Source organism: Prosopis cineraria, unplaced genomic scaffold (genome assembly GCF_029017545.1).
Source record: "Prosopis cineraria cultivar Desert tree isolate PC_DT_omini unplaced genomic scaffold, ASM2901754v1 PC3, whole genome shotgun sequence".
Taxonomy (NCBI): domain Eukaryota; kingdom Viridiplantae; phylum Streptophyta; class Magnoliopsida; order Fabales; family Fabaceae; genus Prosopis; species Prosopis cineraria.
In genome coordinates, this window is record NW_026555334.1 from 28743510 (window position 1) to 28755974 (window position 12465).

Consider the following 12465-nt stretch of genomic DNA (forward strand, 5'->3'; position numbering starts at 1 on the left):
CAGGAGGTGTAGTGACTAGAGAAGAGCTTGATACATTGATATCCACTGTGAGGCAACAGACTAAGGATGAGTTTGAAGCTTCATTTGAAGCTCGGCTTCTACAAATGAAAGAGCAAATGAAGGAGGAGATGATGAGCATGAGCTCACGACAGGAGACAACTGCTGAACCAGTTCATACATCTCCTGCATTTCATAGTACAAAAGGGAGTAATATTCTTGAGCATGTGTCAGAGGGTCCTTCTGGTGACAACATTGGTGAACCATGTGAGATATTTCTAGAAGATCCTGATAAACGCTTGGTTGCTCTTGGTAGCATCTATAGCTTGGGGTCAACCATCCACCACAAGCAAATTCAAGATGATCAAGTAAGAGTGGTGGTTGCAGATCCAAAAGTGCCAGATGCTTTGGTTCCATTCCCTACTGATGAGGTGAAGACTGTGGTTGAAGCTGTTGGCAATTTTATCCTATGGCCCAAGAGACTTGTGAATCTAGTTCAAGCTGTGGTACGAAATTTCATGAATTTTTATTATGTAGCAACTTCCTAATATATGTTTTTTATTAACTATTTCTTGTCTTTTTATTATGTAGAAGCTTTCCTCGTCGAATCTCCCAAAGCTTCCACAACCCTCGTTGACTCCGCATCAGCGAATGATTTTAATGGCGTATGATTTATCATTCGAGTTCAAGAGTTTAGAAATGGATCCGGAGGTTGTGGGCAAGAAAGACATGATAGTGACAATTGAACGGGAAGATTTGGTTCGACTTCTGTCAAATAATCAGCTTACCACACCACACATTGAACTATTTATGATGTAAGTATATTTTTCTTTAATATAATTGCATTGTTGTAAGTAAACTTAATCATCAAGTTTAGTAAACTAATATAATTGCATTGTTGTAGGTATCTTCATCATTTGTGCATTACATCGGGCAAAGGTGATAAGTTTGGATTCCTTTGCCCTCATCACATGACAGAGAAAGGTAATACTCCAGAGTTAAGGGCCGCGTACCTCCAACAGAGAATATGTGAAGTCAAAAAGGACGTTTTTATGGCTCCATATGTGCACTCGTAAGGATCAATTTATAATTAATAGTTTTTTAATATGGATTTACTTTAACTTGTATCATATTTAGCAGGGACCATTGGCAGTTATTTGTTCTTTCAATGAAGAGCAACACTGTCGTCTTTTTATGCTCCCTCCATTACAAACTTGGGAAAGAAATGAAGAAGACGATAGACTTGTAAGAATACTTTTACTAAACTATTTAATTTAATTTTTTTTGAATATTTTTACTAACTTGGTAATCTTGATCATAGGGCAATGAGAACATATCAAAATGTAGTCTTACAAAAGCATGGACATGAGCTCAAGGATCCCACATGGATTGAGCCAAAGGTGATGCTATACTTTATTAATATATTCAACCATTAAGATTTCTTACTAATTTTTTATGATTTGTTCTTATATAGAGTCATAGACAACCGGTGAGGACGAACTTGTGCGGTCTATATGTCATGAGGCACATGCTCAATATTATCACATTAGGCATGACCGAATTTACAAAAGAGGTAAATATATATATTTTTAAAAATTTTATTTTATTATGTTATTTGAGATTGATTAATATGCCTACTTTATGAATTAAATTTTAGATGTTCGACAATTCGGATGCATTTTCTGAAGCTGAAATTGAAGACATCCGCATACGTTGGGCAACCTATTTTGTGGAGAACTTGTGAGGTTTTTTGTTACTTTTAGACATGTTTTAATTTTGATAGTTGACACAATTTAGATAATTATTAGTTTTCCTAATAGTTAAATAGTTTTGTATAGTTGATAAATACTTGATAAACAATTGTAAATGAATTGAGCTGTCTGATTTGGCAATTTTTATGCACAGGAATGGCAATTTTGACAATTTAGACAATTATTAGTTTTTTTAATAGTTAAATAGCTTTGTATAGTTGATAAATACTTGATAAACAATTGTAAATTAATTGGGCTGTCTGATTTGGCAATTTCTATGCACAGGAATGGGTAAAATCGATAAAATAAATATAATATAAAAAAATAAAATACTTTTTACACCGGTTATTACCACAACCGTTGTAGAATATAATATTTTTTACACCGGTTATGGTTATGGTCATAACCGGTGTAAAAAGTGCACCTTTTTACACCGGTTCCAATCCCAACCGATGTAGGGATCGGAACCGGTGTAAAAAGTTAAAGTAAATTTTTTTTTAATTTTCTTGTATATAATTTTCAACATCGGCTCTATAACCGATGTAAAAAATTTAATTTTTACATCGGGTTTATAACCGATGTAAAAAGAGGGACTTTCTACATCCCCTGGAACAACATCGTCTCGTTAACCGCTGTAAAAAGTCATTTTTAACCGCTGTAAAAAGTCATTTTTGTACTAGTGGCATATAGCCTTAGAGCATCAAAGATCAAGAAAACATGTGTAAATCAGGAAAATAAAGTGAAATTTTGGCATCGTGAACCATGGCTCGTGTGACATGCATTATGGTATATGGTATAAAGACAACAGCCGTTCACTCTATGCTACATGCTGTGGCATGCAAGTACATGCGCCGCAATGCACACACCTGAAATTGCTATCATTTTTGTAGTTTCTGAAGCAAACTTCAAATGCATGCCATTTCCATATACAATATCTGATTAGGATGGTTCAAGTACCCACACGTAGCTTGTTTCGAAATCTAACTAATGACACTAGCTTCATCTCAATCTGATATTTCTATCAAAAATTAAATACTCCAGTGGATTTTGACCATTTTGTGCCAAAATCTTACTATTTAAGTGCTCAATTCAAAACAAATGTCATTAACCGCTTTTTAGGCCTTGACCACATCCATATGGACAATACACACCTGATGCACAACATAACACACATATACATATTGACTTGTAACTCATCCATTTCGCACTTTTAGGCTAAATCTCATTTTCATTTCTCTAATTTCATACATGGCTAAATCATCACACATGCTCTTCAAACATCTCATATTCACACACCAATACATTCATCCACTAGCCCATTCAATCATTTAATCATTCACACATACATAAAGGGCTAGGGAACTCAAAATTACAAAACACAACATTTACCATAATATGCACATGCTTAAGTCCTAAGGCAACTTTTACATAGTCATTACCAACAATTCACAAAGTCATTACACCAATTTTACAAAGGCTTAGGGGAGAGATGTCAACTCATCCTAGATCCTTTCCCTTCAACCCACTAGTACCGGAACCTAAAAAAATATGAATAACTATGAGTGAGATAAATATCTCAGTAACTAATATAGTTTATTCAATGTCTATTACCACAAGTAACCATGCAAAAGTATCAAAACTAAGGTATTATCACAGATATATATATATATATATATATATCAAAATATGAAATAATTTCATCTTTTCAAAGAAATTCCACACAAAGAAACTTAGTATGATCATTTAGCCACCGAACCTCTAATGCTCCTTAACACGAAGCCAAAGGCTCTCCTAGATCAACTACTCATTGACTTGAGCACACTTTTAGTGGTAGAAATACCTAGCTTAACCTACTTATGGACTATGGTTTGCCTCTCCATACACTCATGGTAAAGGCATCGTTGGCTCCTATCCGCACCCTAATAGGCACTACGGAGTTGCCAGACTACTCGGATGTCCCATGATAACAGTTTCATAATATGTTGTACTAGATTACCTATGGTACCGGCCCATATAATGCTGCACTAGATGTCTTATGATACCAGCTTGACTATATAAATTTTTTACTCACCATATCTCCACACACACACATCCCTACATATCCTAGGTGAACTTCCATCCCTTATAATCATGCTTTTCACAATTGTCACTACTTTTCTCCACATTTCCATATTAAACACTTTTAATATATATATATATATTGAAATCATTACCCTTTCAAAGTTTCATTTCACAAACTAATGTTCATGCTAAAACCATTTCAATAAACAATCATGTATAAAACTCATAAATTTGTAATTTCTCATTTGGTATTCACTTCTACACAATTATAATAGTTAATAAACATAATAAAACTATATGGTTATCTTAATCCTTTTATCTGATAAAAAGGTTACCTATGTTCTAACAACCCTATTCAAGTTCCTTTTTCACAACTCTACATCACACACTAGCATCTACACAAAATTGGCAACCCAAAGTCAATTTCATTATTGATAAAATTATCACAATAACACACTTAATTGCTATTAAATCCATAATTCACACTTGATTACACGCATTACTACTGATTACCCCTCATTACAAGCTTTAACCTTTCTAGCCAAATTTCTCTCACTACTCTCTCTTTAGATTATGGCAAATCTTGCCTATAGCTTCAAAGCTTTATTATTTTAACCTAAACCAGTCACAAAGTACTAGTTTAGTTTTGAAGAACCTTTCTATTACTATAGGGTGAGAAATCAAATCCTTAAAACTCTTAAATTCAATTTCTCACTAGTTAAAACTGAGAGAATAGGGTAGGATCAAAGGTTAAGGCAATACGTGACTTACTCGATAAGTAACAGGTTAAAAACACCATCTTTACTCCTGATTATGCTTGCCTTAGCACATCTCCTACTCTTTTACATGCCAGAACTACTTCCTTACCTTTTTCCCTTCTGTTATATGAGCTAGACATGTCCCTATTAATCAAAGTTCTGCACCATTCACCGTGGCGCATCCATCCCCAACCACAGCGCTTAGCACAGCGAGCAAATTCCTCACTATGCTCACACGCTTTACTTCTGGATTTTGATCTTTAACTCATATCTGTTCATATAACATCCCAATGAGTCAATATAACACTTCACTACTAAGAATCATAATCCCACATTAAATCACTAATTCATCTACTAATTAGTCATTAACGCAGGATTAGGGATTTGGGATGTTATAATGGCTAGTTTTTATGACAGTGTTCTCCCAAAAGGTACTGATATCAATAGGCCTCTAGGATTTAATGGTGAAAACTATACTTTCTGGAAGAGAAAGACGAGATTGTTCTTAGAGGCATCATACCTTAATTTGTGTGAGATTGTTGAAAATGGCCCTTATATTCCAATGAAAATTGTAGAAGGACAACAAGTAAAGAAAGTAAGGAGTGAATTTACATAAAAGGAAGAGAAACTTGTGCTACTCATGTAATGTCCTCAATGACATTACATACGATCTTGTACTGAATCTACTAATTAAAATAAAATCTCTTTGAAATCATTGGGATCCTAATATAAAACTTTTGAAAATCTTGTACAAAAATCATTTACACTATTTAAAATAATGCATAGTAAAAGCATTATACAATAGCACCTCAAGATCAATAAGAAAACATGTGTAATTTATAACATCCTGAATTTCTTAATCCTAAATTTAGAGGTAAATTAAGGGTGACGTGGAAATTAAAGTGGGATTAGAGATTTAGAGGACTAATTGGTATTTTGAATGGTTTGTGTGTTGTATGAATAGATATGGGTGATAGGAGTACATTTGGGTTAAAACAAATGTGCATGGTGAGAATAAATCTCACTGTGCCACACATCGTGGCTTATGCTTCGTACGCTGCGGCACATGGACTAGAAATTCACTTCATAAGTCATGAATTTTAAAAAAATTTAGAGGAGTAAAATTAAGAAACATACGAAACAAAGAGAGGAGAAGGGCTGAGAAGATAGGTTATCATTTTGGAGTGGTAAAAGGTGATTCAGATCGATAACTTGTCAAGTAAGCTACTTATAAACTCTTACCTTCCATTCTACACAAATTTCTATGAAAATAAGTTATAGGGAAATTGAATCAGTGGAATTTGAGGGGTTTGATTCTTGCCTAATAGTAATAAAAAGGTTCTTGAAAGTTAAATTAGAGCTTAATGACTGGTTTAAAGCTGAACGGTAGAGCTTTGAGCTTAGAGGCTCAATTTTGGGTCTTTAGAGAGAGAAAGTTAGGGCAAATCTGTCTTAAGAAAAATAAGATCGATTAAGGTGATGTAAAGTAGTAATTGGATAGTTATAGACTTAGAATGGATAAATGAAAAAGAGTTTATGGATGAATATAGACCTAAATAGTAAAAATGAGTTTTGATCAAATGGGCCAAATGACTAAAATGTGCCAAATGTGTTTAGATTGACATATTGGGCGAGTAAGTAGAGAAAGAAGTTTTTAGATAAACTTATACGATAGTGAAAATCCATAGGTAACCTTTCTAGTGACAGAATGGTTGAGGTTTGTAACTGTATGCTATATGCTATGTAATGTATAAACTGGTTTTGAATTGAGCATGTTTTATGGTATTGAGTGATTGTGTGTGTAAAATGACTTTTGGTTGAAACGAGCATTGAAATTGTGTTTTGTAATGTAAAGTGATATATATATGTTATGTATAAGAAAAAGTAAATTGTAAAAAGGGAACCTTAAATAGTTTGAGAAAGCCATGATCTGAGTGGTGGAAGTTCACTTGAGTATAGGGGATGATAAAGACCATATGGGCAAGTTTCTTTATTACCCTATTAGGGTACGGTGTTGGAAACAATTCTCCTTAATGCCTTGAAAGGTGCTATGATAGAGAAGATTCTCTTGAGTGCCTATTAAGGTATTGTATTGGAGATGAGAGATTCCTTAGTATCTTTGTGATACGGTAGGAGTCAACGATGCCCCACTGTGTGTATTGGGGGAAAACCATAGCCCATAGTATGTTAGAACATCTTTGGTCGGGTGATTCTACCACTGCAGGTGAGCTCAAGACTAATAAGAGTGTACATTAGTTTGAGATGAGCCTATGGTTTCATGTCGGGGTGATTAGAGGTTTGGTTGGTAAAAGATCATGCTAGTATTTTATGATATGATGAATATCTTGAGCTAGCATGGAATCCTTTGGGATTGATGAAAAGTGAAAAATGAAATGTGATATGATGTAAATATTACTTTATGAAGTTTTTTTAATGGTATACTATGTTTACTTTCATATTATTGCATGTGATAGTCAATAGGAGTGACTTATTCTGTTACTGAGATTTTATCTCACACCTAAGGTTACATGTTTATAGGATCGAGAAGTGAGCAGGCTAAGGGAAGAGAGTCCTAGATCGGCTTAAGTTGAGAAACTGTGTACTCTGAGGTTATGTAATGAACTAAATTGAAATATTGTACATATAAGTGTATATGAGTTGCCATAGGTTGCATGCATATATTGAATTGAGTTTTGTGGAAATCAAGCCTGAATTATGTGTATATATGTTGTTTGAGACAAAGGGCTTTGATTTGAGTACATTAGGAGAATGGTGTTGTGTGTGTTTGATTTTAAGCCAAAGGACAAATAATGAGGAAATGAGTAATTTGGCAGCTAAGATTGTATTTGATTATGATGGGTAAATCTTAAGCCAAAAGCCAAATTTATGATGAATGAGTATTTGGAGCCTAAGATTGTAATGCTTAGGATTGCATATGTATAAGTTGAAAAGTAGCCAAGTGGGCTATGTTATGCCAAGAAATGGCATAGTTTGTGAAATTAGTAAAAAATTGTGAAAATTGGTCGTAAATGGTTAAATTTCAATATATGTGTATAATTGTGATTAATCATGGTTAATCAGGTGTTTTAGATCATTTTGAACTTGGTCTAATAAGAGAAAAGTGACTTTTTGCACCCGGGTGTCCAATTTTGATCGAACCTTAGATCATATCTCTAAACCGATCTTATATGTTAGTATATGAGCTAAGCTTCATGTAGGCACTTGAAACACTCCATCTGATGTCATATGCAAAAACGGTGCATGCCAAAAGTTTGTCATTTTGCTGTGAAAACAGCAAATGACAGAAAGAAAAAGACAGAAAGCACAAGAGACACAGGCGGACACTACATACCAGCACAAAAGCAGAGTAACGTGTGGGATCATGCCATGCACATCACAAACAGAGTAGCGGTGCGCGTGCCACATGCCGCGATGCACTGACTGTCTGCCACGGCACATGGACCAAAATTCAATTTTATTTTGTGTGCTGAAATGCATGCATTTGAGTTAGGAATGTTGGTGAGTTATGTCCACTATGTATTTAGAAAGTGTATGATTTATTTTCGCTATGTTTTCTCTGATTGAATTGTGATTTAATTGATTTTATAAAGTAAATCTTCGACCGAAGCTTTTAAATAAATTTAATTATTGTGAATGATGTGAGTTAATGGTAACACCATAGTCTTCTCTTACATTAAGTGATATATGAGAGGAGGTTACACAATTCAACCAAATCAAGTCAAAGCAGGGACCATGCACTGCGTCATGTGGCACAAAGACCTCAGTATCACTCTCTATACGTATGTCGAGGCATGTTGTCCTTCATTGTCACATGTGACATGGTGCACGTATCAAAATCTGTTGTCAAATTTCAAACACTGATGCAAACATTGAAAGTGTGTCATTTTTGCATTTGATGTCTGATTGGGGTGATTCAATTACCCACATAAAGCTTATTTCAAAATCTAACCAATGATACTAGTTTCATTTCAATCTGATATCTCTTTTAAAAGGTTGGATACCTAAGTATGTTATGATCGTTTTAAAGTGAAAATTTGCCACTTGAGCATCACTAATTGAAACTATATGTCATTAGCCACGTTTTGGGCCTTGGCTAGGTCCAATTAGATAATGTATACCTGATTGACCAATTATACACATAATATAACTCGCATACATATAATTGGCCTATAAAACTACCTATTACACAAAACTTAGGAAAATTCTAATTTTTCATTTTTATTCTCATACAAGGCCAATTTCTCCATATATATATATATATAATCATGCCTTTACTATATTCTCACATACACATTCATCTACTAGCCCATATTGCTATTACAACATATACACTCGTATACACCAATTCAATAGGCTAGAACTCAAAACACCAAACATCATAAATATTCACAATAATATGCACATGTTTTAAATCCTAAGGCAACATATATATTTATTCAAATACACGCTATACGTTGGATCATTACAACAATTCTTACAATGGCTTTCTAGAGAAATCTCTATTTTAAGGCTAGTTCTTTCCCTTTCACACCCTGCCTACAAAACTTGAAAAATGTAAATAACCATGAGTGAGATCAAAATCTTAGTAACCAATATAACTCATAAATGTTCACTAACACAAACAACTGCATGAAAGTAACCAGAAACTATTTTAATTTTATATATTCAAAATAACACACCTTTTCTTTCTATCAAAGATTTCACATAATCAGGACAACAGCATGATGATTATCCACCGATCCTCTAAAGCTCCCCCGCATAAAAGCATAAGCTCTATTAGATCAGTCACTCATTAACTCAAGCATACTTTCGATGGTAGATACACCTGGGTAAAGGTAATCTATCCTATCTATGGACTATGGTTTCCCTCATTTCACACACTTGTGATAGAGGTGTCATTGACTCCTAACCATACCCTAACTGGCACTAGAGAGTTGGCAGACTGCCTGGATGTCCCAGGTAATAATGGCAATATAATGCTATACTAGATTACCCATGGTAACAGCCTATAATATGTTGCATTGGGTGTCCTATGGTGCTAGCCCGACTATATGGATTTGTTCACTCACATCTCCACACACCCATATCCACACGTTCCCTAATTGAACTCCCACCCCCTTATGATCATGCTTTTCACACATATTTCCCCACTTTTTCATGTTTTCTTTTCACAATTTCCACCACATACACACAAAGAGATATGTGTATCAATCCAAACTAGAAATGATTGAACTTCCATTTTACAAATCAATTTCATGCTAAAATTGTTCACAATAAGATTTCATGCACAAAAACTTCACAAAAGAATAATACTTTTACTTTTAAATAGTTATACAAGTTAATAAACACAAAACAAACTATATGGTCACCTTAACCCTTCTATTTGTAAGAAAGGGTTACTTGTATTCCATTTCTTAACTCAAATCTCTTTCTACTATTAACACTTCACACATGAGAATCTACACAAAATTGACAAGCAAAATCAAATATCTTATTAACTAGAAATGCCAATTATAACAATCTAACACCTATAATTCACTATCATTGCCCTTATTTGCTTCTATTCACACACATTATGATCAATTACCACTCACTACAAACATCAACCACCTCACAAACAACTTCTCTCTTACTACTCTCTCTCTAGATTAGGTCAATTTGAGCCTATAGCTCGAAAGCTTTATTGTTTTGACCCAAATCCATCACAAAGTACTAGTTTAGTCCTAAAGGACTTTTCTATTACTATAGAGTAAGAAATCATCTCCTTAAACTTTCAAATTCAATTTCTGAATAGTTAAAACTAAGAGAAAATAAGGTAGAATGAGAGGTTAAGGGAGTACGAGACTTACCTAATAAGTAATAGGTCAAAAACGTTGTCCTTTCTCTAAAAAATTGTTGCCTTAGCAGAGGTTTACCTCTTACCCACAACAAATCTCTCTTCTCTTGATCTTTCTTCTATTTTTCATAAGCTAAACATGTTCTCATTTATCATAATTTTGCACTATGCACCACCGACACATCCATCCTTGGCTATGGCTCGTGGCACAGTGAGGGTAATCCTCGTTATGCTCACATGCTCTACCTCAGGACTTCATTCTTCTATTCATATCTGCTCATATAGCATCCGAACGAGTCAATACAATACTTCACTATCTAGAATCCTAATCCTACATTAAATCACTTATTTGATCCCTAATAAGTGTTAATGTAGAAATCAAAATTTAAGATATTGCAATTCTCCCCTCCTTTTAAGAATTTTGTCCCTAAAATTAAAACAAACTACTAATACACACACACACACACACACACACACACACACACACATCTAAGGGAACAATTGAGGATATTGCTGCCTCATTTTTGCTTTTGTCTCCCAAGTTGCGTCACTAGGAATCATACCTTTCCAAAACACCTTTACCAATCAAATAGTCTTATTTCTTAGCTTCTTATCCTTCACATCCACTATTCATTCTAGTTTTACTATGTAAGTCATATACTCTCATAACTCCACCTCTTTAGGTTCAATCACATGAGAAGGATCTGGTTGATACTTCTTGAATTGAGATATGTGAAACACATCATGAATCCTAGATAATGATAGAGGTAAAGCAATTTGATAGGAAACCAGTCCGATTCTCTCTAAAACTTCAAACATACCCATGAATTGAGGACTCAATTTCTTCCCTCTAATTAACCTTTTGATTCCTGTTCCTAGTGTAACCTTTAGAAAGACATGGTTACCTACTAAAAACTCTAACGGCCTACTTTGAGCTGTTAATAGCTTTTGGTTATCAATTTGATCTTCTAAATAGTTTGGTCCGTAATATCAGGACCCACAATGCTTCTTTCACTTAATTAAGTCTAACACAATGGTGATCTACACTTTTTTCCATATAGAGCTTCATATGGTGCCATTCGAATGTTGGAATGATAGCTATTATTATATACAAACTCAGCCAATAGTAAATAACTGTCCTAACAACCACCCAATTCTAACACACAGGACCGCATTATGTCTTCTAATGTCTGAATGGTTCACTCTATTTGCCCATCGGTAGTGGTACTAAACTTTAAAGTACCCATAGATCTCTGCAAGGCTCCCCAAAATTTAGACATAAATTGTAATGCCCTTATTGACATTACTATATGCTCCACTACAAAATTGCTAATTACTTCAAAAACATTTACATTAAATATATTGAAAACAATGGGATCCCAACAAAAGGTTTCCATAAATCATTTTATAATCACTTGGGTTATATAACCCCATACATAATTAAATACACAGCGGAAGCATTAGACTTGGTACAGTAAAGATGAAGAAAACATATGCATACAAGAAAAATAAAGTGAAATTTTACACTGTGCACCATGGCTTGTGCCATATGTGCCGCGACATGTGGCACAGAGACCACAGTCATTCGCTCTGTGCCGTGTGCCACGGCACACACACTTGAATTTACTATCAAATGGCAGTTTTTGATACAAAATTCAGATGCATGCCATTTCCACATATGATATCCAATTGGAATGGTTCAACTGCCCATACAAAGCTTGTTTCAAAATCTAACTAATGACACTAGCTTTATCCCAATTCAATATTTGTATAAAAATTGGATACTAAAGTGCATTTTGACCATTTTCTGGCAAAATTTTGTCACTTAAGTGTCTCAATTCGAAACCAATTGTCATTAGCCACTTTTTAGGCCTTGACCACTTCCGAATGGACAATACATACCTAATTGACCATACACATATATAATATACACATATATAAATTTGGCCTATAAATCACCCATTTCACCCTTTGGGCGAAATTCACATTTTCATTTCTTTAATCTCATATATGACTAATTCACTACATATGATCTCTACCC

At 34.3% G+C, this 12465-nt stretch overlaps 1 protein-coding gene across 1 annotated transcript; it reads left to right on the forward strand.

Moving 5' to 3' along the window:
- Window positions 1–715: 715 nt before the first annotated feature.
- LOC129305044 (uncharacterized) lies at window positions 716–1889 on the forward strand. Its single transcript, XM_054944947.1, has 6 exons — window positions 716–812; window positions 902–981; window positions 1138–1242; window positions 1319–1397; window positions 1472–1570; window positions 1655–1889. The coding sequence occupies exons 3-6, from the start codon at window positions 1166–1168 to the stop codon at window positions 1739–1741; spliced, it is 342 nt and encodes a 113-aa protein (XP_054800922.1). The 5' UTR covers window positions 716–812; window positions 902–981; window positions 1138–1165; the 3' UTR covers window positions 1742–1889.
- The last annotated feature ends 10576 nt before the right edge of the window (window positions 1890–12465 follow it).